Source organism: Rhodotorula graminis (assembly GCF_001329695.1).
Source record: "Rhodotorula graminis WP1 unplaced genomic scaffold RHOBAscaffold_3, whole genome shotgun sequence".
NCBI classification, from domain to species: Eukaryota; Fungi; Basidiomycota; class Microbotryomycetes; order Sporidiobolales; family Sporidiobolaceae; genus Rhodotorula; species Rhodotorula graminis.
The window spans coordinates 362,652-384,631 of record NW_017264930.1 but is presented as its reverse complement, the minus strand read 5'-3'; the positions used below and the strand labels follow the sequence as shown (position 1 = coordinate 384,631).

The window sequence follows — 21,980 nt, the reverse complement described above, 5'->3', positions numbered from 1 at the left end:
CCTGGACGGATCGGCGGTACGCGCGCAGGTCGTGCTCGGCGCGGAACTGGGCCGACTTGGACGCTCGGACCTGGTTGGTGAGGTCGACGTACTCGCCCGTCGCGGTCGGCTCGGCTTGTGCAGCGAGGGTGACTGCAATTTGTGGAAGGCAGACCGTGAGTACGTCGCTCGCAGGGCGAGAGAGAGAGGGGAAAAGAGAGGGACGCACCCTCCTCGAGCGCCAGATTGAAGTCCTGGAGGCGGGCAAGGGGGTCAGGACCGACGTCGAGGAATGCTAGACCGATGAGGACGCACCTCGAGAAGCGTGTTAGCCTCGCCGCAGATGTCGCCGTAGGCTTGACGCAGGTTGGCGATCTCGGTGTGAGCCGACGCGAGCGCCGACTCGAGGGTCGCCTTGGCCTCGAGCGCCAGCTTGGACGCGTTGACCTCGTCGTGCATCTGCGTAGGCAAGGTATCAGGTGGGTGCCGGCGAAGCACGAAGAAGGAGATGCAGGAGAAAGGCGAGGCGGACCTTTTTGACCTCGTCCCTGCTCTCGACGAGCTCGGCGGCGAGCAGATCGCGCTCTTGCTCGAGCATGGCGACCTCGAGGGCGTTCCCGCCGCCGTCGAGCGGCGAGCGAGGCTTCGAGGCGGCAGTTGCAGCGGCGGCCTCGGCATCGTCGACGAGCTCGGCGAGCTTGCGGGTCCACTCGGCGAGGACGTGCTTGTCGAGGTGACGAGCGCGAGGTCGAGTTTCCGAGACGGGCGTGAAGCTCTTGGTGGCGCTCGAGAGGCGGGTCTGCGGCGACGAGAAGGCGGACTCGGAGCCGAAGATCGTCTTGCCCTGCGAGCGCAAGAGGAGGTCAGGGTGGGTAATGGGTGGAGGAGGAGACGGCGAGGAGGACGTACAAAGACGTTGCGGGTCTGCGGCGAGCGCGTCAAGGCCGTGGGCGAAACAAAGTGGTCGTTCTCCTTGTCGGCGGCGACCTCGCGAGCGAGCTTGAGGCGCATGTCGTCGACGTGCTTGCGAAGGCGGTGGAACGGCTGCTGGTCGAGCTGCGCGACGACGATGATCAATTTCTGCGGAACAGTGACAGAGTGACGAGCGAGAGGGGACGCACATCTGCCATTGCTGCATCCTCGAGCAGGCTTGCCGCGGTTGGCGGTGCGGGCGACGAGAACACGTCGGGCGAGTCGACGTCGCGAGGTGGCGTTGCCGGGCCGCGCACCGTTGATGCGCCGCTCGCGACGCGTCGACTGGTCGGACGGGTCCGGTTGAGGACGCTCGAGGACGACGACACGAGGCGCTGCTGGAGGAGCGAGCCACCCGACGACTTGCGGGCGCTGCCGAACAGGTCGGGCTGCAGCGGCGGCGGCGCACGAGGCCCTGCGCTCGACCCGGCGAGGGAGGCGACCTTCTTGGCGGGCGTAGGGCGAGGTGACGCCTCGACGAGCGGCCGAGGGCGCTTCGAGGCGGCGCTGGTCGAGCTGGCCTGCGACTCGAAGCTGACGTCGTCGGTCTCGGAATACGACGGCGAGGAGCGGTACGTCGCCGTCGACTGGTCCGACACGTGCGGTTGCCGGAGCGGCGTTGGCGAGCGCTCGCGAGCGAACGGGAGGTGGGCCGGCGACGAGCCGTCGAGGTTGCGGAGCGCGACCGGCGACCGCATGTCGCGAGGACCGATCATGCGGCGACGAGACGAGCTGCGCTCGGGTACGCGATACGTCATGGGCGACGTGTCGGGCGCCTCGAGGTCGAGGAGGGGACGCCTCGGCGAGTCGAAGATGGCGTCCATCGGCGCGTCGTCCTCGGGGGCGTCCTCGAGCGCCTCGGCGGGCGCACTTGATGCAGCGGTCGTGGTCGGTGTCGGCTCGACGTGCTCGGCGGATATGGGCGGGGGAAGGGACATGGATCGGCGAGGGCGGTTGCGGGACCGAGTGGAAAGAGCTGTGGGCGAGGCACGTCAGGTCGCGCTTCGGAGATAGAGTAAGAGGCGGTACAGGCTCACGTTCAACGGGCGGTGCGCTGCCGAGCTCGGCGAGGCCGTCGTACGGGCCTGAGTCGCTCTGCCGCAGCAGCGTGGCGACCGAGTCGGTCGAACGTGTTGCCGACTGCGACGCGTACAGGTTGGGGGCCGACTTCTTGCTGAGCGGACGCCGGTGCGACTGCGAGAGCGACGTCTGAGGCGAGGTTGGCGTCGAGAAGCGCGGCGTGTCGACCGTCGTCGTCGCCGAGCTTGAGCCGCGACTGGTCGTCGAGTTGCCCCGCTTGAGGCCGCCGCCGCTCGTGAAGAGGTCGACGACGCTGAGGAGGGCCGAGCGAGGGCGACTGCGGCTGAGGTCCGAGATGGGGCGCAGAGTAGGGAACGAGAAGAGGCCGTAACTCGTGCCTGCAGGTGTAGACGATTCAGTCGGGGCGGTGGTGCAGGAGAGGCTAAAGAGGGACGCACCGAGCTCGACGATGGCGGGAGGGATGCGGTTCATGGCGATGTTCTCGGCGGTGCCGCTGACGGCGTCCTTGCTCTTGACCTCGAAGGAGCACGTGCTCGAGCCGTGGAGCGGCGTAACGCGGACCAAGACGTTGGGCCGCAGCCCGGGCGCCGACAGCGATGGCGCTCGCCGGTCCTCGACGAGATGCATCGCGATCTTGCCCTGCGTGGGAAAGAAAGGTAAGGCCCCGAGCGGGAGGAGAGGGAGGACGTAAGGACGAGCGGGACGCACCTTCTGGTTCCCTCGCAATCCCTCGTACGCCCTCGTATCCCACAGCGCCCAGTACACCTCGCTCGCGTCCGTCTCGCTCGCGCTCAGCCGACCCTTGTACCCCGCCCTCGCCCCGTCCTTGAGCTTCTGCTGCAGGACCGCGTCGCCGAAGCTGGCGAGGAACCGCTCCTTCTCCCGCCCGCGCTGCTCGCTCGCGTACGTCTCGGCGACGACGTACCGCCGTGAGGGTCGACCGTTCCACCGCGACGTCTGGTCGACGGGCGGGTCGTCGAGGAGCAGGCCGAGCTCGTGGATGGCCTCGCTCGAGCCGCCCGAGCCGCTCGAGCCGAGGTCGACGGCGACGACCTCGGCGAGGTTGAGCAGACCGCGGTAGGCGAGGACGCCCTTGCGCAGGCGCTTGGGCGACCCGAGAAGGCTCGCCTCGGACGAGCTCAGGTGCGACGTCTCGTACAGCTGGACGAGGCGGTCGAGGTCGTCGAGCCCGGCCTGCGCCTTGCCCGTGCGGCTCCCTCTCGGACGCTTGGTGATGAGGAGGCGATCCGAGAAGAGCCACAGGGTGCAGCGCAGCGTCTCGGTCGTCGTGCGCGGGTCCGACACCTCGAACACCTCGTCGACGTCGATGGCGGCGACAAAGTGGCGGTCGAACCCGACGAGGGCGCCCGGCAGACCATCGACGGCCTCGCCAAGAGCCCAGAAGACGGCGGCGCGCTTGGTCGCGTCGTCGACCTCCATCGAGCAGACGGTGCCCAGGAGGTCGATGGCGGCCCGGAGCGGGTCGACGTTCGGGTCCTCCTGCGGCAGCGACGCGACGATGGCTGCGAGGAGGAGAGAGACGAGTGAGTCCTCTATCGCGAGTAGACGCGGCGGGAAGGGCGAGGAAGAGGACGCACGGTCGAGCATGAGGCGGTACCGAGCGATGCGCTGATGCGGCTCGGCGAGGAACTCCTTGAACCCGCCGCTCGTCTGCGCCATCTCGCGGCTGACGATCTGGGTGCGCTCGATGAACTCGCGGAACGACGAGTTGGACCGGTCGAGCTCGCTGCGGATCATCTCGACCGCCCGGACGTTGGACAGCCAGATCTTGTACGGGTTCTGCATGCGCTCGATCTGCGAGACGGGGTCGCTCAGTCAGTACTTGACCGCACAAAAAAGAAGAACGAGAGAGGGGGACGCACGTGGTGCAGCACAATCGCGCCGAACCCGGTCGGCAAGCTCGCCTTGTCGCGCTGTGACCGCCCGACGACGTCTCGCAGGTCGGCCTCGAATGCGGCAGCGAGCGGGACGAGCTCGTCGATGTTGACGAACAAGTGGTTGGCCTCGAACAGCGGCACGATGGCGGTCGAGCGGCTCTTGGCGAACTCGCGCAAGGGTGCGGCGTAGTCCTGCGAGGGCGGAAGGTAGGGTCAGGCAGGGGCTCGACCGCAAACGGGCTTTCAGTGCCGGACGCTCACCCTCTGCAGGCTCGAGATCTTGCGCAGGTACGACTCCTCGGTCGCCCACAGCTCGTGCAGGCTCTGTCGGACGCGGTCGTGGTCGATCTTGCCGGACTTGGCGGGCGTTGCCGGGCGCGATGGTCGGCGGTCGGCCGTGTCGGACCGTCTTGCGTGCACGAAAGTGCCGAGCGTATTGAGGAAGGCGCCTGCTGGACCTGTGGTCACGAGGACAAGGTGTCAGTTTCGGGCTTGAGGCGGGCAGAGAGGGAGGAGGGTCGCCAGACGCACCGACAGGATAGACCACCTCGCCGTCTTCGCCGAGCTCCAGGTCATCGACAACGACGTCGCAGAAGACGGCGCGCCGCCTACCGCCACTGGAAGTTGCGCTCGCGCTCGACGCGAAGCCGACATCGCCCAGGGAGCGGCTGCGGCCGTGGCTCACACCGAGCTGCTGCTGCTGGCGACGGAGCGACCCGGTACCGATCGGCTGGCGGTACGAGCGCGACAGGCTCGGGCTGAGGCTTGTTGACGGGCCTGCTGAGGTGGGCGGGGGAGCAGCGGGCGAGGTGAGGGTGTTGGCGCGAGGACGGGGCTTGCTGGATGAGAGGGACGAGGTCGAGGGTCGCGAGGAGGTGAACATGTTGGCAGTGGTGCTGCTCTGGCCCTTTGCCCGGCTTGTCGTGGGGAGGACGGCGAGGGCGAGAAGGTGGACGGCGAGGCGATGTTGAGGGACGTCAAGCGGCGCGAGGACAGCGCAGTCGGGGTGGGCGCGGCTCTGTGCGGGCTCGTAGTAGCCACTGCTCACTCGCTGGTGGTGGTCGAGCGACGTGAGGGGCGTGGTGAGGGAGAAGCTCCCCTCCTCTCCTCGTCGCGAGCCTCGACCCCGGATTTCTCAAGTCCGCAGCGCGATGAGCCGTGTCGACTTGGTTCATCCTCTCGCAAGCTCTCGAGCTCTCGCGGCGTGCGATAGAAAGGTAGCGATGCATCTGCCAGTGTCTACGTCTCGCTCAGTCGTCCGAACTCGACGAGTCCTTCTCCTCGTCGCGGTACCTCCTCCTTCCTCGCCAGCTCCTCCTGCCACGTCTGCGCCGGTGGTCGTCAGACGACGAGCCCGAGCTGTCGCTGCTCGAGACGCGCCGGTGGACACCGCGCGAGCGCCTTCGACTCGCGCTTGCCGACGCCGTCGACAGGTTCCGGTGAGCGAGAAAGATCACGACGCCTGCGACGACGACGAGTGCGACCGCGCCGCCCGCAAAGAGCAGGAACTCCTTGTCGTTCGGCGACGAGGACGTGTCGCCCGACCCGCTGCTCGACGACGACGACGACGAGCCAGACCCGACGCCGCTCGAGCCCGTCGAGCCGGCTCCGCCTTCGACGCCTGCGCCGCCTGTCGAGGCGCCGCCGCCGGTTTGAGCTGCACCTGCCGCTCCCGACGTGGTACTGCCGGCGCCAGTAGCGCCGGCCGAGCCCGTGCCGCCGGACGACGTCGACTTGGCGTCGCCCGCCGCGTCCGACTTGCCGCCCGTCGCGCCTGCTGCCGCCGAGCCCGAGGACGAGAGCTCAGAGCTTGATGCGCCGGCGGAGCCAGCAGCTGCGCCGCCGGAAGGTTTTGCCTGCGCGAGAATCGGAAAGCGAGGTTAGCCACGTGTCGGTCGAGGAGGACGATGCGAGAGAAAGGGAGACGCACATCGCTTGGCCCGTCTCCCGACCCAGTGACCGTCATCTGCTTGTCGTTGTCCCAGTCGGGGCAGTCGGGCGCGTTCGAGGCCGAGCTGGCGTCGAACCCGGACCCGTAGATGACCTGGTCGCCCGGTGCGGGAAAGACGACGGGCTCCTCGGCGATCAACGAGCACACGCCGTCGCCGAACGTGTTCATGCGGAACGCCTGCGGGCCCGTGAACGAGGTCGAGGTGCCGCTGATCGAGACGACAGCCGCCTGCGCGCGAGGGAAGGGAGTGAGCGCACTCGTCGGAGGGGAAGAAGGGGCAGGGAACAGGGGCGCACGTTCTGGTACATCTCGCGATTGCCCGTGCGGTTGAACCATGACCAGAAGAAGAGACCTGTACGAGGGGCGGAAGGGTAAGCTCGTGGGCAAAAGGAACGAACAGGCCCGTGCGAGCAAGACCGCGGCGGCGCGCTCGTGTACGCAGAGAGCGGGAGAGGACGCACACTTGGAGCATCCTGGCAGTTTCTCGGGCACCTTGAACGTGTACGGCTTCTTGAGCGGGCAGTCGCCGATCCACGACGCGATGACGACCTGGGTGGCCATGTAGTCGTAGCTGACGCCGACCTGACAGCTGCCGCCATTGTGCGTGGCCGTCCCTGCGAGGTCCCACGAAAAGTCGTCGCCTGCGACGAGCGTCGCGACAGGCTCGATGGCGTCGACAATGTCCTTGGTCGCGCGACCTTTGGCCGGCCAATTCGAGCCGTCCTTCTCGAGCGGGCTCGTCATCGAGTAGTCCTTGTTGGCCTCGGCCGTTTGCGGGTCCGACTTGGAGTAGATGGCCAGCGGCGAGCTCAGCTCCATGTGGGCTGCGCATGGCCCGGCGAGGAGGGCGAGGGTGGTGGCGAGCGGGAGGAGGAAGGCGACGAGCGAGGGTCGAGCGGGCGGTCGAGGACGGCGTGGCGGCGAGCGCGCTGCGCGTCGGCAGTCGAGCGTCGACATGTGCCGCGAAAGCTCGCTGAGCATGGCGGCGGCGGCGCAACAGCTGCAGCTGGCAGCGAGAGGCGAGAGTCGCCCGGTCCGCGCGGCGTCGTCCGCCGACCGTCCCGCGGACTCTCCGGCGTCCGGCACGGGGCGTTTGCGTCGGTCGAGAAGCACCTCGGCAGCCGGGCAGCACTTCGAGCGCCGCTCTCGCTCGGGAGCGAGCGGCGGGCTATGGCTGGAGAGCGAGGAGGAGAGCGCGGAAGCCACGAGAGCGCAGGCCGGCAAGCAGGCGTGCGAGCGAGCGCGCATAGCTCGGCGACTCTTCTGCCAAGCGCTCTGGCGCAGCTCGAGCGCAGCGCGCTGGTGAGAGGTGGAGGACGACGAGAGTGCGACCCCCACTTCGCCTCAACCTCCTCCTCCTCCTCACCGCCAGCACACTCGCCCTGCTCGCATGACCGTGCCACAAGCTCCCCTGTCCATCTCTCTCGATGCCCCGCCAGTCGAGCAACTCGCCCAGCTCGCTCGCCTCAAGCGCCGTGTCGTCGGCACTCGGGCGGCAAAGCAGGCTGTCCTCAGCTCTGGCATCGCAAACAGGTGCGCACACCCTTTCTCTGCGTCAAGAGAGCGAGTGCGAGCCCACTGACCGGCCGCCCTTGCAGCCTCGTCGCCCTCCTCCAGCCTCGAGCCGGTCCCGACTTCGAGGGGTGTCTCGCGGTCAGCGCAGAAGCCGCCAACGTCCTCGCCGCATTGTCTATCCGTGCGTCAGAGCTCCCTTGAGGTCAAGCGGACCCCGAGCTAACACTATACCTGCCCCGCAGCGACCCTCGACGCCGTCGCGACCCTCTTCTCCGTCGACGCCCACCACGCCGTCTCGCTCTCGCTCCCGCACATCCTCGCCCTTGTCCCAGCCTCGTCACCATCACCCGCACAGCAAAAGGTCGTCGAGGCGCACCTGCGCGCGCTCAAGTCGCTCTTCTCCGACCTCGTGCGCGTCGTCGGGCCTCGCGAGTGGGGCACGGAGGTCATGGGCGCCTCGATCGACGCAGCCGAGCGCCGCGACGCCGAGAACCTGTGGGCCTACTCGCCGGGCGAGGACAAGCAGCCGCAGGGCCCTCGCCCGTGCGGCAAGGGCAAGGGCAAGGAGACGGACTCGATGCAGGTCGACGCGTCGGGCGGACGCGCCCGGCTCGACGTGCAGCAGCTCCAGGCGGCAGCAGCTCGCGTCCTGTGCGACGTCTACGAGCCCGCGAGCGGGGACGAGGCGCCGCTCGCTGGCTCGTCCTCGGCGTCGTCCGGCTCGAGCGGCAAAGGCGCTCGCTCGGCGACGCTCGACGCGGTCCTCAGCCTCCTCGTTTGGAGCGCGCAGGAGGACCGACACGTGTTTCGCATCGCCGAGCTCGTGTGCTCCTTCATCGCGGGCACGGTGCGGTGGCCGAGCCAGCGAGCGGCGGTCGCGAACGACGAGCGCGGGACGGCTGTGCTCGAGGCGCTCCGGTCGTTGATCGAGAAGGGCAGCGACAAGGTGCGCCCCACTCGACTGTCTGTCGACTGGAACGGCGACTGACTCATCGTTCTCCTGCTGCAGGTCCGCGAGAGCGCTCTGAGGGCGCTCGCCGTCCTCATCCGCGACGTCCCGACCTTGGTCGTTTTCTTCATCAGTGCGTCGACTTTCGCTCGAGCCCATACTCTTGCCGCCGTTCCTCGTCACTGACATGGCCCACCCACAGACTACGCCGACGGCGACAGCCTGCAGAGCCGCTTGCACCCGTTGGCGCCGCTCGTCCAGTCGCCGAGCCCGACGATCCGCCTCGCCGCCGCCACGGTCTGCTCGATCATCGCCAAGACGGTCCATCCGCGGTCATCGCTCCTCCCGGCCGAGTTCGGTTCGACTTTGGCGACCGCGCTGCTCGGCCTCATCGAGAAGGAGCCGACCCTGCGCTCCCAGGCCGCTTTCGCCTTTGGTGCGTCCCTCCTGTTCCTCTCACCCTGCCGCACAACGAGCGCCTGACCGTTTGGACCTGCAGCTTATCTCGTCGCCGACGACCTCGCCCTGCAGAAGCGCGCTGTGGCCGCTCGCTGCTTCCAGATCTTCAACGAGGCGCTCAAGCGCCCAGCGATCCTCGAGCACCCGTACCCGACGCCTGCTCTCGTCGAGGAAGACGCTCGACTACGCGAGGTGAGCCGTCGATACCCTCTTTCAGGACTTCTGCCCCGGCCTCGCATGCAGCGCGAACTGACGAGCCCGCCGCATGCAGGGCATCCTCCTTAGCATCGCCACCGTGGCCGCCCTGTCCGAGCCTCATCGGCGTCTCGTTCTCGATCAACGTCTCCTCGTCCATATCCTGTTCGGCCTGTCCTACCCGTCGGTCGGTGTGCGCGCCGCCGCGTGCCACTGCGTCCGCGCCCTCTCGCGCTCGGTCAACGTCCTGCGCACCGACCTCGTCGAGGCGCACGCCGAGGAGCAGCTCGTGCGGCTCCTGAGGGAGGACGAGAACGAAATGGTCAAGATCACGGCGGCGGCGGCGGTCGCCAACCTGCTCCTCGACTTTTCGCCGATGCGGCCTGTGCGTCCACCTTTTCCTGCCCTCCCTCCCCTTCCAGCTCGACCTCGACGCTCGAGTCGAGGCAGTGAGCTGATCGTTGTGCCTCTACAGGTTCTCGTCGACGCCGGCTGCATCGCCCGCATGTGCCAGCTCGTCGTCAAGTCGACCAACCCGGCGCTGCAGCTCAACGCCATGTGGGCCCTCAAGAACGGTGCGTCGGCTCGTCTCTCCTCGTATCTTTCGCTAAAACTGCGACTGACTCGTCGCCCTATCGAGCAGCGACGTACCAGAGCACGGCCGAGTTCAAGCGCGCCGTCCTCGTCGACCTGACCTGGGACCACCTCGCGACGTACGTCCTCGCTCTCTTCCTCTCCCCCTTCCTGGTGCGCACGTACCGACGCCCTTGTGTGATCCTCTGGCTCGCAGGCTCATCGCCTCGCCCGACGCCTCGGTCGTCGAGCCGGCGCTCTCGATCCTGCGCAACATCACCTGCGTGACCAACAACGAGGCCATCACCGGGCTCGGCGCGCACGAGATGGGCGAGGAGCGTCTCCTCGGCCTCCTGCAGGACCGGATCGCGGTCGGCGTCGCGGCGGGCGGGCGCAAGGGCGGCGAGAACTTGGTCGAGCAGGTGCGTGCGGCCGGTCCACCTTCTCGCGGCTCTCCTGCGGCCCGGACGAGTGGCAGAGTGACTGACCGAGATGTACGGTCTGCGCAGGCACTCTTCTGCCTCAACAACATCGCGACGGCGAGCGAGTCGGCGCAGCTGGCCATCGCCTCGAGGACGACCCTCCTCCGCTACGTATTCAGCTACCTCGTGCGTCCCTCCTCTCTTCTCTCCTTCTTCCCCACCTCTTCCAGTTTGCGTCTGTGTACCGCACTGATCGAGCCCCTCACGCCGACACAGGACTCGCGCCTCATCTCGCTCCGCGTCGCCGCCCTCTGGGTCCTGCACAACCTCGCCTACCGCGCCCGCCCGACCGCCTTCTCGCCTCACGCCGCCCGTCGACCGCACGAGATTGTCGACAAGCTGCGCGCGATGGGCCTCGACGCCAAGCTGCGCGTCCTCGAGCGCGACCCGGAGCTGGACGTGCGGGAGCGGGTGAGGGACCTCAAGGAGGCGCTCCTGTGAGCGCGGTCGGCGGGCGTCGCGGGCGTCGCCGTCGCCACCGTGTCGACGCTGTGCAACTCGATGGTGACCCCGAGACTGCGACGGTCCTTTCGTTCGAGAGCGCTCTCGCTCGCTCGAGGAAGTGCTGCGGCGTGTTTTGTCTTGGACTTTCTCGCGGCAGCTTGTCGCTTCTTCGCCTACAAGAGAGGCTCGAGGTCGAAGCCCTGCAGTACGCAAGCGATCTGGGCTAGCAAGAGGAGAGGCTCGCGCGGGTGGAAAGGTGAGGCGCATGCAGCGTCGTCCCGACCTTGCTCTCGGCGCCTCGTCGTCGCAACTCGCCCCCTCCCCTCTCGCAGCCCACCACCTCGCACCGTGCGTCCAGCCTGTCCAACCTGCTCCAGGGGCCTCGCACTGACCTTGCTCCCTCCTCTCCTCCCTCTCCACGCCCTCCACGGCCCCTTGTCGACATCGTGACGGCACGCTCCCCCTCCCTCCCTCGACTCGTCGTCCTCGCCCGCGCGCCACCCACCCTGGACGCGTGCGACTCGCTCCTGCACCCTCGTGCCCCACCAACAACACCATCTCGCCGCCGCGAACGCGCCCTCCTTCCGTCGTCACCGCCTCGCAGCCGCCTCACCCACCTTCCCCCGTACACCACCAGCCACCATGTCTGCCGAGCAGGACCGCGCCGAGGCCATCTATATGGCAAAACTCTCTGAGCAGGTGCGCCACACCGCCTTTTCTGTCCCCTCAGCCGGTGCCCTGGGCGAGAGAGACGACGCGGCCGTTGTTCAGGGCGGCAACGGCGGGGCCTCGTCGCGCTTGGCGACTTTGCGGCGGCGCACGAGGCTGGCGAGGGGCGGCTCCCGCGGCCCAGAGACTGTACTGACACTGCTCACACCCTGCAGGCCGAGCGCTACGACGAGGTGCGCCACGAGTCCCGCTCCTTCCCCTTTCCCCGTATCAAACCCCCGCCGTCCTCACGCCTCGCGTGTTCCTCGACCGTCGTGGCGGTCTGCCAGGTCGTCGAGCGGCATCCTGACCCACTCGCTGACGACGTGTTTGGTTGCGCGCACCCAGATGGTCAGCCAGATGAAGAGCATCGCGTCGCTCAACTCGGAGCTCTCGATTGAGGAGCGCAACCTCCTCTCGGTCGCGTACAAGAACGTCATTGGCGCTCGCCGTGCTTCGTGGAGGATTGTCTCGTCCATCGAGGGCAAGGAGGAGGTGCGTCCCGGCCATTTTCTCTCTCGTGGGAGCGCGAGGTGGTGGGTTGTGCGGCGCGGTCCTGACCCTGCCTTTCGCCCCTCCCCTTCCGTCCCTCAAGGCCAAGGGCAACAGCACCCAGGTCTCGGCGATCAAGGCCTACCGCGAGAAGATCGAGAAGGAGCTCGCCGACAGCGCGTCCACCCCCTCTCTCCTTCCGGGCGCTCTCCTGTGCCCGCCGCTCACCCGTCCTCTCTGCCTGCAGTCTGCGAGGACATCCTCAGCGTTCTCGAGAAGCACCTCATCCCGTCGGCCGAGTCGGGCGAGTCCAAGGTGCGCCCCCTCGCCCTCATCCTCTTTCTGCCCGTGCGCCGAGCTCACCTATGCCTCCCTGCGCACAGGTCTTCTACCACAAGATGAAGGGCGACTACCACCGCTACCTCGCCGAGTTTGCGACTGGCGACGTTCGCTCGAAGAACGCCGACGCGTCCCTCGAGGCCTGTGCGTCCCCCTCTCTCTCTTTCTTTCGCGTTGGGCGGTTCACTGACTCTCTCCTGCATCCTCTCCTCCTCTTACCTTACGTGTCGTTGTCGTCTGTGCCCCAAATCCCGCCCTCGCCCTTGTCGCCGCCGTCGACGCGCCCCTCCTCGACCCTCGCCCACCTCCAGACAAGTCGGCGTCGCAGATCGCGTCGCAGGAGCTCGCCCCGACGCACCCGATCCGCCTCGGGCTCGCGCTCAACTTCTCGGTCTTCTACTACGAGATCCTCAACTCGCCCGACAAGGCGTGCTCGCTCGCCAAGACCGCCTTTGACGACGCCATCGCCGAGCTCGACACCCTGAGCGAGGAGTCCTACAAGGATTCGACGCTGATAATGCAGCTGCTTAGGGACAACTTCTGAGTTTACCGCCTGTCGCTGTCGACCGAGCCCGTCCTAACCCTCCCTAGTCGCCCACAGGACCCTCTGGACCTCGGACTTGTCGGAGGAGCCGAAGGAGGACGTCAAGGCCGAGGAGCCGAGCGCCCCTGCGCCTACCGGCGAGGAGGCAGCCTGAGCGCGCTCAACGCGCTAGGCGCAGCTCCTGCGTCGCCGCCGCCGCCGTCGTCGTCGCCGTCGTCGAGTTCCCCTCTCCCCGTCGCCCGCCTCTCCCGACTTTGCCTTTCTCCCCTTGCCTCCCTGCAATCTTCTCAGTCTTTGTGCCCACTCTCCAGTGTCTCGAACGCAGCAGAAAGCGAGAGCGCGAGAGCCGGAAAGTACCATCAGACTCGGCCGCCTCCACTCGAGGAGCCGAGCGGCTCGTCGCTGTTCGCCCCACCCGTCCTCGCTCTCGACTGCGATGGACGCGCTAGCGCACGAGCGCTACTGGTACAACCCGCTGTGTTCGGGCTTCCCCCTCGACCGCGAGTCGTGGGACGTGCAGAAGTGCTTCCAAAGCACCGTCCTCGCTGCCGTCCCGCCCGCCGTCTTCGCCCTCGTCGGCGGCTTCGAGTTCCCCGGTCTGTGGAGGCGGTACAGAGATGGGGAGCGGCAACGAGTGCCCGCTCAGGGCGAGGCTGCGCACAAGGTCAAATCGGTGCGTCCCCTCTCCCCCTCCTCGCTCCTCGCAGCGATGACAGCTTTCGAGATCGAGCGCGGTGTAGGGCGGTTGCGGGACGGCAGCACTGACTTGTTCTCGCACTCCTGCAGGGCCTCCTCTATGCGCTCACGGCGCTCCAGATCGGCTCGGTCGTCACCACGGCACTCGACGCGCACCACGAGGGGCACTCGGGCCTGCGCGTCTTCCTCGACCCGAGCTTTCCTTTCAGCCTCCTCGTCCTCGGCGCACATGTGCGTCGCAGTTTCGCCGCTCAACCCGCGCCGCACGAATTCACCTGAGCCTCCCCCTCCCGCAGGTCTTCTCGCACTTTGTCGCCCTCGTGTCGCACCCTCTCCTCCCTGCCGGCTCGACGGCACTCCTCTTCTGGTCCCTCCTGTCGCAGGCCGTCTCGACCGTCGAGCTGCGGTCCTACCTGATCGCCCCCGTCGCGCCTCGTCACCTCACCGGTCGCCCGCTCGTCCACTTCATCTTCCTCGTTCTTCGCCTTTCCTTCCTCGCCATCTTCTTCGGTCTCGAGCTCCTCGGTCCGCGAGGCTGGGAGGGCATGAGCTGGCGCGACTTTGTGCCGTTCGTCAAGAACGAGGGCAAGATCCGGCTCGGCGAGGCCGAGGAGGAGCGCCGGCACGCCTACCCGGACGACGAGACGGCGACGGGCAAGAACGGCGACGACGAGTACATCGAGCCCGAGTGCCCGAGGCTGCGCGCCAACATCTTTCAGCGCCTCACGTTCAGCTGGATGACGCCCATGATGAAGACGGGCTACCGCAAGTTCCTCACCGAGGAGGACCTGTGGGCTCTGCCGGTGTGTCTCGTCTCTCCTTCTCCTCGTTCTCGTCGCCATCGTAAACCGAGCCTGACCCGCTGCCGCACCTGCAGCCCGACGACACCGCTCGCGCCCTCGGCGACCGACTCGAGAAGGCGTGGCAGTCGCGCCGTGACCAGCTCGCGCACAAGGCGGGCTCGCCGTCGGCGCTCCCAGGCCAAGAAGCTTCGTACGCGGTCGCGCCGGCCGATGGCAAGGACAAGCAGCAGGGCGTCAAGGAGAAGCGGCCCAACCTTGCCGGCGCGCTCGTGAGCGCGTTCGGCGGCCCTTTTTTCCTCGCGGCCGTCTTCAAGGTGCGCCTCGTCATCCTCTCCCTCTCTTCTCTACTTAGTTGGGCACTGACGCTCGTGCGTGTGCAGCTCGGGCAAGACACCTTGGCCTTCCTCCAGCCGTGGCTCCTCAAGCGCCTCCTCCAGTTCGTCGGCTCGTACAACAGCCCGACGGGCGAGCCGGCCTTCCACGGCTACGCCTTGGCCCTGGGCATGTTCCTGTGCGCCATCACGCAGACGGTGCGTCCCCTCGTCTCTGTCTCGCGCAACGTCGAGCTTGAGAAGGTCGACAACGACGAGCGCCTGACCAACTTTTGCCCGTACAGCTCCTCCTGCACTGCTACTTCTCGCGCGTGTTCGAGACGGGCATGCGCGTGCGCACCGGCCTCATCTCGCTCATCTACAAGAAGGGTGCGTCCCCTCTCACTCGAGCCCGTCCGTCCCTCCTACCGGCACTGACATTCCCTCTCGCCCTGCGCCCTCAGCTCTCGTTCTCGCTCCGGCCGAGCGCGGTGGACGTCTGACGGGCGACATCGTCAACCTCCAGTCGACCGACGCGACCCGCCTCCAGGACTTGTGCACGTACGGCCAAATCGCCTGGTCGGGCGTCTACCAGATCACGCTCGCCTTCATCTCGCTGTACAGCCTCCTCGGCTTCACCATGCTCGTCGGCGTCGCCGTCATGATCGCCAGCATGCCGCTCACGGCCGCCATCGCCCGGTACCAGACCAAGCTGCAGCGCCAGCAGATGAAGAACAAGGACGCGCGCACGTCCATCATGAGCGAGATCCTCAACAACATTCGCTCGATCAAGCTGTGCGTCCTCGCGTTCTCTCCTTCCCCTCTCTCGTCAACCCGAGCGGTTTACTGACACTGCTCCCTCCTCCTGCGCAGGTACGCCTGGGAGGACTCGTTCGCGCAGCGCCTGTTCGACGTTCGCAACAACAAGGAGTTGCGTATGCTCAAGAAGATGGGTGCGTCGAGCGCTCGCTCTCCTCGACCCCAACTTGGAGGCACTGACTCACCCTCGCCCTCTCGCGCAGGTTACCTGTCGGCCTCGTCCAACTTCCTGTGGTCCTTCACGCCGTTCGCCGTCGCCTTTACGACCTTTGCCCTGTTCTCGACCATCTCGGGCAAGCCGCTCACGAGCGAGATCGTGTTCCCGTCAATCACGCTTTTTCAGCTGCTCGGGTTCCCTCTTGCCGTGCGTCCCGCTCTCCTTCTTCGCCATGGGCGACTCGCGTCCTGACTCGGGCACGTCGAGCAGGTCCTTCCCGTCGTCTTCTCGTCGCTCGTCGAGGCGTACGTCTCGATCGACCGCATCACCGACTTCCTCGTCGCGAAGGAGATCCAGGCCGACGCCGTCACCGTCTCGCTCCCGTCGCGTGAGCTCCAGGACGGCGACGAGCTCCTCTCGGTCGTGCAGGGCGACTTTACGTGGACGCCGCTCCCGGCACCCGACGCGCCCGCCTCGACGCCGCCGCCGCTCAACCACCTCCAGGACATCAGCGTCAGCGTCAAGAAGGGTGAGCTCATCGCGGTCGTCGGGCGCGTCGGCGACGGCAAGAGCTCGCTCCTGAGCGCCATCCTCGGCGAGATGAACAAGGTCGACGGCCAGGTCACGGTGCGAGGAACGGTCGCCTACACGGCGCAGCAACCCTGGATCATGGGTGCGTCCTCTCTCTCCTCCTCCTCTCCCTCTTTGCGTCTCGTACTGACGGCGACGAGCGTCCGCAGGTGGCACGGTCCGCAGCAACATCACGTTCGGCTTCCGGTACGAGCCCGAGTTCTACGACCTCGTCCTCGAGGCGTGCGCGCTCAAGGAGGACCTCAAGCTCTTGCCGCAAGGCGACGCGGTGCGTCCAGCTGTCCTTCCCTCTCTCTCTCTCGGAGCTCGCTCACTGACCTCTTCTCGTTCCACAGACCGAGGTCGGCGAGAAGGGCATCAGCCTCAGCGGTGGGCAAAAGGCGAGGGTGGCACTCGCTCGCGCCGTCTACGCTCGCGCCGACATCTACCTCCTCGACGACCCGTTGAGCGCCGTCGACGCGCACGTCGCCGCCCACCTGTTCAACCGCGTGATCGGGCCCGAGGGCCTTCTCAAGGACAAGGCGCGCCTGCTCTGCACGAACGCCATCCCGTTCTGCTCGCAAGCCGACCAGCTCCTGTTCCTGCGCAAGGGCGTCGTCCTCGAGCGCTCGACGTACGAGGACGCCATGCAGGGCGACACCGAGCTGTCGCGCCTCCTCATCGAGTTCGGCAAGTCGAGCGAGGAGGGCGGGTCCGACTCGGAGGGCGACACGGCCGTCGGCGACACGCCCGTCGTCGTCGGCGACGCGGCCGACGAGAAGGCCGAGGAGCCCAAGCAGGACGAGGCCAAGCTCGACGCCGAGGACCTCGCCGTCAAGCTCAAGATTGCCGAGAGCCGAGCGCTCACTCACCGCGCCCAGCCCATCCCGGCCGACGAGCAGAAGCGCGACACGCTCCGGCAACTCAAGCGCAGCAGTCGACCCAAGGAGAACCGCGAGCAGGGCTCGGTCAAGTGGAGCGTCTACAAGGACTACATCAAGGCCAACGGCTACATCGGCGTGCGTCCCGCGCCTCTCTCTCTCTGCTTCTACCTCGTCGTGCACCTTCCCGAGCACTCACTGACCCTGCCCCTCGCCGTCGCCGCCGCCGCTCGCAGGTCTTCCTGTACATCTTCACGATCGTCTCGCAGCAGCTCCTTCAGATCGGCACGAACGTCTGGCTCAAGAACTGGTCGCAGCGCAACTCGGAAACGGGCGACAACGAGCACGTCAAGTACTACCTGTCGGTCTACGCCGCCCTCGGCTGCGCGGCGTCGCTCGTCTTCTTCCTCAACGGCGTCCTCCTGTACTCGCTCTGCGTCATCCGGTCCGCCAAGCTCATGCACGACAGCATGTGCGTCTCTCGTTCCTCCTCCCTCGAAGCCCGAGCATGCAGGGGCTCATCCTTCTCGCTCGCGCGCAGGTTCAACGCCGTCGTCCGCTCGCCGATGCGCTTCTTCGAGACGACGCCGATCGGGACCATCCTCAACCGCTTCAGTCGCGACGTCTACGTCATCGACGAGGTCCTCGCCCGCACCTTTGGCGGCTTTGCGCGCACGCTCGCCGGCGTGGTCGGCATGATCGTGGTTATCTCGAGCTCGGCGCCAGCCTTCCTCCTCATCCTCGTGCCGATTCTCTTCGTCTACAAGCGCATCCAGACGTGCGTTTCGTCTCCCTTATCGCCCAGGCGTCCGTCGAGGCGAGAGACTGACCTGGTCGCCCGCCTGCAGCTACTACCTCTCCACCTCGCGCGAGCTCAAGCGGCTCGACGCCACGACCAAGAGCCCGATCTTTGCGTCGTTCCAGGAGACGCTCTCTGGCGTGTCGACCATCCGCGCCTACCGCCAGAACGCGCGCTTCACGGCCGAGAACGAGGCGTACGTCGACCGCAACCAGAACGCGCTCTTCCCGTCGCTCAACTGCAACAGGTGGCTCGCCGTTCGTCTCGAGGTGCGCACCATCTCTCTCCTCTCATTCTGTGCGACCGAGGCGTCGTCAACAAGGGCGATCGAGCTCATTCTCGGACCCGCAGTTCCTCGGCGCCGTCCTCATCTTCTCGACGGCCATTCTTGCGGTCGCCACCCTCGTCCGCTACAACACCGTCAACGCCGGACTCGTCGGCCTCATGCTCAGCTATGCCCTGTCGACGACGCAGACGCTCAACTGGATCGTGAGGAGCGCCACCGAGGTCGAGACCAAGTGCGTCCTCTGCCTCTTTTCCGTCTTTCTCTCGCGCCCTCTCGCGCCCCATTGACACAGGTACTCTCACGCAGCATCGTGTCGGTCGAGCGCGTCCAGGAGTACACCCAGCTCGAGCCCGAAGCGCCGCTCGAGGTCCCCGCCAACAAGCTGTCGCCCGACTGGCCGCAGCAGGGCGTCATCCGCTTCGACCACGTCAAGGCGCGGTACCGCGAGGACCTCGACCTCGTGCTGCGCGACGTCAACTTCGAGATCAAGGCAGGCGAGAAGGTCGGCGTGTGCGGGAGGACGGGCGCGGGCAAGTCGTCGCTCACCATGGTGCGCCCACCTTTCTCTCTCTCGTCCTGCACCCGAGCGCTCGCAGAGACTGACGTCGGTTTTGTGTGCGCAGGTCCTGTACCGCATCGTCGAGCCCGAGGGCGGCGTCATCTCTATCGACGGCGTCGACGTCGGCAAGATCGGCCTGCACGACCTGCGCTCGCGCCTCAGCATCATCCCGCAAGACTCGCAGATGTTCGCCGGCACGTTGAGGCAGAACCTCGACCCGTCGGGCCAGGCGACCGACGCCCAGATGTGGGCGGCTCTCGAGCAGTGCCGGCTCAAGGAGCACGTCGAGAGGATGGTGCGTCCTCCTCTCTCTCTCTATCTCCTCTGTTCATCTCGGGCCGAGCTCACGTTCTCTTCTCTCGCAGGAAGGCAAGCTCGATGCCCAGATCGACGAGGGCGGCACCAACTTTTCGAGCGGCCAGCGGCAACTCATCTGTCTCGGTCGCGCGCTTCTTCGGCGCAGCAAGATCCTCGTCCTCGACGAGGCGACGGCCGCCGTCGACGTCGAGAGCGACCGCGACATCCAGACCGTCATCCGCCGCGAGTTTGCCTCGTGCACCATCTTCGTTATCGCGCACCGGCTCAACACGAGTGCGTCGTCCCTCCTTTTCTCCCTCTCAGTCGCCCTTCTCTCTCTCTCTTCGAGCACCTCGCCTGACCCTCTTCTCCCTTCCTCTCCTCTTCTCCCTCATCGTGCTCGCAGTCATGGACTGCGACAAGATCCTCGTCATGTCGGCGGGCGAGGTGGCCGAGTTCGACTCGCCGGCCAACCTGCTCGCCAAGCCCGACGGCATCTTCCGGGCGCTCGCCGCCGAAGCGGGCGTCATCAAGAGCGGCGCCAACACGCCGAGGTTTGGCGGCAAGACGCCGAGGAGCGGCGCGAGGACGCCGGCGAGGAGGGAGTGAGCGGGACGAGGACGGAGGGTGGCTCGAGGGCGACTTATGGTTCCTTCTTCCTGCAACGATATCCTTATCTCTGCATCGTCTCTCGCTACGAGAGCTCGCCGTTGAATCGTCGATCTCGTGAGGCTCGCTGCGCGGGACAGACCCTGTGCGAGAGTGCCTGTGCCGCACGACAAGCTCGTCGCGCTCGAGCCTCTCTCTCTCTCAAGCTCTCGACGTTGGCCGTCCTGGGTCCTCCCACCTGACGCACCGAGAGAAAGAGAGGGAGAGGAACCGAGAATGATTACAACACAAAGGCGATGCGGCACAGACACGAAACAGGCCCTGGCGGGGCGACGACCCTCTCCTCCCTCTCCCTCTCGCCCCCTGCTCGTGCACTCCTCGAGCTCGACTAGAGCACGACGCTCCTCGCGCCGTCGTCCCACGTCCTCGCGACGCCGTGGCCGAACCCATTCGCGAGCCCGCCCAAGCCGCCGCCGCCGTCGCCTCGCAGGCGGCCCAAGCCCGGGTCCGGCCCGCGCAAGAGCGTCTCGACGTCGTTCCTCGACGCGCGGAAGAACGTGCGCTTGCGCCGCGTCGGCGGCGCCAGCGGCAGCCCTCCTCGCTCGTCGCCGTCGACGTCCATGCCCGCGCCCGCGCTCGCCCCGCCGCCACCGCCGCACTCGTCCTCGGCCTGGGCGGCGGCCTGCGCCGCGCGGGCGAGGCGCTCTCGACGCTCGTCGGTGCGCCGCTTGGCGTCGCTGCTGACGTAACTCTGCGCGAGGCGGCGCTTGCGGCGCGCGTGCGAGTCCGGGTCCTCGTCGTCCGAGTCGTACTCGGCCTCGAGGTGGGCGCCGCTGGCCGTGCCCGTGCGGGCCGACTGGGCCGCGAGGGCCGTCGAGCGGATGCGCGCCGAGAGGCGCACGTCGAGGTCCGAGTCGGCGTCCGAGTCCGAGTCGGCGTGAGGCGCGTACGACGACGAGGCGAGGTCGAGGCCGACGGGCTGGAGCTGGGACGAAGGTGCAAAGGGCAGGTTGCGCAGTCCTTCGAGGATCGAGGCACTGTTGTCGTCGAGGAAAGGGAGAACGAGTCAGGACGCGCCCGACGAGAGAAAGGAGACAGAGAGAGGCGGACGCACGTCGTCTTTTCGAGGTACTCGCGCGAGTTGGCGTTGTCCATGTTGTTGCTCGGGACGTCGAGCTTGAACTCGGGGCCAAAGTACTCGAGGTACTCGTTGAAGGGCAAGTCGCGGCCCATCTCGACGCCGCACGCGAGGCCCGTCTCGAAGGCCCAGGTGCGGGCCACGTTGCGGATCGTGTAGCCGCCGCCGCCGACGATGATCATGGGCACGTTGAAGGTGCGCATAAAGGCGACGCACTGGGCGTGGCCCGACATGCTCAAGTTGAACGACCCGAGCTTGTCGCTCGCGAGCGAGTCGGCGCCGCACTGGAGGACGACGGCGCCCGGGCGGTACCAGTCCATGATGTGCTGCAGGACGGGGCGGAACACGCTGCGGTAGCTGTCGTCGTCGATGCCGTCCTTGAGCGGGTAGTTGACGGCGTAACCTTTGCCGCGCCCTTTGCCCTTGTCGCCCTCGGCGCCTGTGCCGGGGAAGAAGTCGCCAAACTTGTGGAACGAGGCCGTCATGACGCGGTCGGTCGTGTAAAAGGCCTCCTCGACGCCGTCGCCGTGGTGGACGTCGATGTCGATGTACAGGACGCGCGAGTGGTACCGCAGCAGCTCGAGGATGGCGAGGACGATGTCGTTGATGTAGCAGAAGCCCGACGCCTCGCGCTTCTTGGCGTGGTGGAGGCCGCCGGCCCAGTTGACGGCAATGTCGGCTTTGGCGTCGATGAGGCGACGTGCGGCGCTGAGGGACCCGCCGGCCGAGATGGAGCAGAACTCGAACAGGCCCTCGAAGGCCGGGCAGTCCTCGCCGATGAGGAAGCGCTGACCGTGGCCCGTGATGTCGTCAAAGGTTTCTGGCGAGACGCGGGCGAGGCAGTCGATGTACTCGTCGGTGTGGAAGCGCGTCATCTCGTGAGGGGTGCAGCGGTCGGGTCGCTGCAGAGGGTCGAGAGAGGGGGTGAGCTCGAGTTGGCGAGAGAGAGGGAGAGGGAGGGGTGGAGACGCACGAGGACGTCCATGTGCTTGTCGAGGCCGTAGTTGGTGACGAGGTTGTGGGCCATCTTGATGCGGTGCGGCTTCATCGGGTGGACTGGGGAGGGGAGCAGGGGTGAGCATGCGAGCGGGGCGGGTTGTGGGAGGGCGGTCTGAGAGAGGGAGAGAGAGCTCACCGAGGTTGAAGGCGTATGCGCCGACATCGTCTGGAGGTGCATGGGAGGGTGAGCTGATGAGGACGAGGACGAGAGGGGGCAGAAGGAGGGGGACGGACTGTCGTAGTAGTAGGCGACAGTGCGTTTGTCAGGCCCGCCTGGAGCTGTGCTGAGCAAATGCACGTCCTCCATGGCGGCGAGTAGCGAGGGAGCGAGCAGGCGACAGGAGGAAGAGGAGGAGGAGGAGCACCGCCCTCTCGTCCCTGTCCCTCTCGTCACCGCGACTAGGGCCAGCTGCTGCTCTTACCTGGCCATGATGAGCCCTCAGCGACACACCCCGACCCACAATGGCTCGTCCTCTCACCAGGAGCGCTCCCCCCTCTCCCCTCGTCACCCCTCC

General features: G+C 67.0%; 6 protein-coding genes across 6 annotated transcripts; 3 read left to right on the top strand and 3 right to left on the bottom strand.

Moving 5' to 3' along the window:
* Positions 1-3,303: 3,303 nt before the first annotated feature.
* RHOBADRAFT_8690 (uncharacterized protein) lies at positions 3,304-4,085 on the bottom strand (the record flags this gene model as incomplete). The annotated part of the gene is made up of 3 exons (XM_018419225.1): positions 3,304-3,515; positions 3,591-3,807; positions 3,876-4,085. Coding segments are annotated over 3 exons (639 nt in total), but the record flags the coding sequence as incomplete, so codon positions are not given.
* Positions 4,086-5,901: 1,816 nt separating this feature from the next.
* RHOBADRAFT_6848 (uncharacterized protein) lies at positions 5,902-6,687 on the bottom strand (the record flags this gene model as incomplete). The annotated part of the gene is made up of 3 exons (XM_018419174.1): positions 5,902-6,069; positions 6,138-6,193; positions 6,303-6,687. Coding segments are annotated over 3 exons (609 nt in total), but the record flags the coding sequence as incomplete, so codon positions are not given.
* Positions 6,688-7,231: 544 nt separating this feature from the next.
* RHOBADRAFT_51810 (uncharacterized protein) lies at positions 7,232-10,455 on the top strand (the record flags this gene model as incomplete). Its single annotated transcript, XM_018416028.1, has 12 exons — positions 7,232-7,374; positions 7,440-7,537; positions 7,599-8,302; positions 8,366-8,438; positions 8,508-8,741; positions 8,805-8,956; positions 9,036-9,344; positions 9,435-9,534; positions 9,603-9,672; positions 9,750-9,954; positions 10,042-10,140; positions 10,231-10,455. The coding sequence occupies 12 exons, from the start codon at positions 7,232-7,234 to the stop codon at positions 10,453-10,455; spliced, it is 2,412 nt and encodes an 803-aa protein (XP_018272870.1).
* A 329-nt stretch (positions 10,456-10,784) lies between these two features.
* On the top strand, positions 10,785-12,845 carry RHOBADRAFT_64596 (uncharacterized protein). The gene is made up of 9 exons (XM_018418521.1): positions 10,785-10,806; positions 11,063-11,157; positions 11,343-11,360; positions 11,515-11,661; positions 11,762-11,834; positions 11,906-11,973; positions 12,042-12,141; positions 12,309-12,537; positions 12,599-12,845. Exons 2-9 carry the CDS (start codon positions 11,101-11,103, stop codon positions 12,693-12,695), a joined length of 789 nt encoding a protein of 262 aa, XP_018272869.1. The 5' UTR covers positions 10,785-10,806; positions 11,063-11,100; the 3' UTR covers positions 12,696-12,845.
* Positions 12,846-13,782: 937 nt separating this feature from the next.
* RHOBADRAFT_34262 (uncharacterized protein) lies at positions 13,783-19,401 on the top strand (the record flags this gene model as incomplete). Its single annotated transcript, XM_018413183.1, has 19 exons — positions 13,783-14,040; positions 14,115-14,230; positions 14,315-14,354; positions 14,421-14,570; positions 14,657-14,741; positions 14,816-15,146; positions 15,225-15,304; positions 15,374-15,534; positions 15,598-16,000; positions 16,068-16,186; positions 16,254-16,916; positions 17,015-17,250; positions 17,320-17,556; positions 17,627-17,846; positions 17,929-18,095; positions 18,170-18,413; positions 18,487-18,717; positions 18,788-19,013; positions 19,126-19,401. 19 exons carry the CDS (start codon positions 13,783-13,785, stop codon positions 19,326-19,328), a joined length of 4,170 nt encoding a protein of 1,389 aa, XP_018272868.1. The 3' UTR covers positions 19,329-19,401.
* A 315-nt stretch (positions 19,402-19,716) lies between these two features.
* On the bottom strand, positions 19,717-21,772 carry RHOBADRAFT_51807 (uncharacterized protein; the record flags this gene model as incomplete). Its single annotated transcript, XM_018416027.1, has 5 exons — positions 19,717-20,365; positions 20,443-21,368; positions 21,440-21,522; positions 21,602-21,631; positions 21,700-21,772. The coding sequence occupies 5 exons, from the start codon at positions 21,770-21,772 to the stop codon at positions 19,717-19,719; spliced, it is 1,761 nt and encodes a 586-aa protein (XP_018272867.1).
* Between the last annotated feature and the right edge of the window lie 208 nt (positions 21,773-21,980).

What these genes read in the sequence shown, in the direction of transcription:
- RHOBADRAFT_64596 (XM_018418521.1), top strand. Translation starts at nt 11,101, where the DNA reads ATGTCTGCCGAGCAGGACCGCGCCGAGGCCATCTATATGGCAAAACTC. An exon ending in CCATCGAGGGCAAGGAGGAG is followed by an intron (nt 11,662 to 11,761) that starts GTGCGTCCCGGC and finishes CCGTCCCTCAAG; the next exon opens with GCCAAGGGCAACAGCACCCA. An exon ending in CGACGCGTCCCTCGAGGCCT is followed by an intron (nt 12,142 to 12,308) that starts GTGCGTCCCCCT and finishes GCCCACCTCCAG; the next exon opens with ACAAGTCGGCGTCGCAGATC.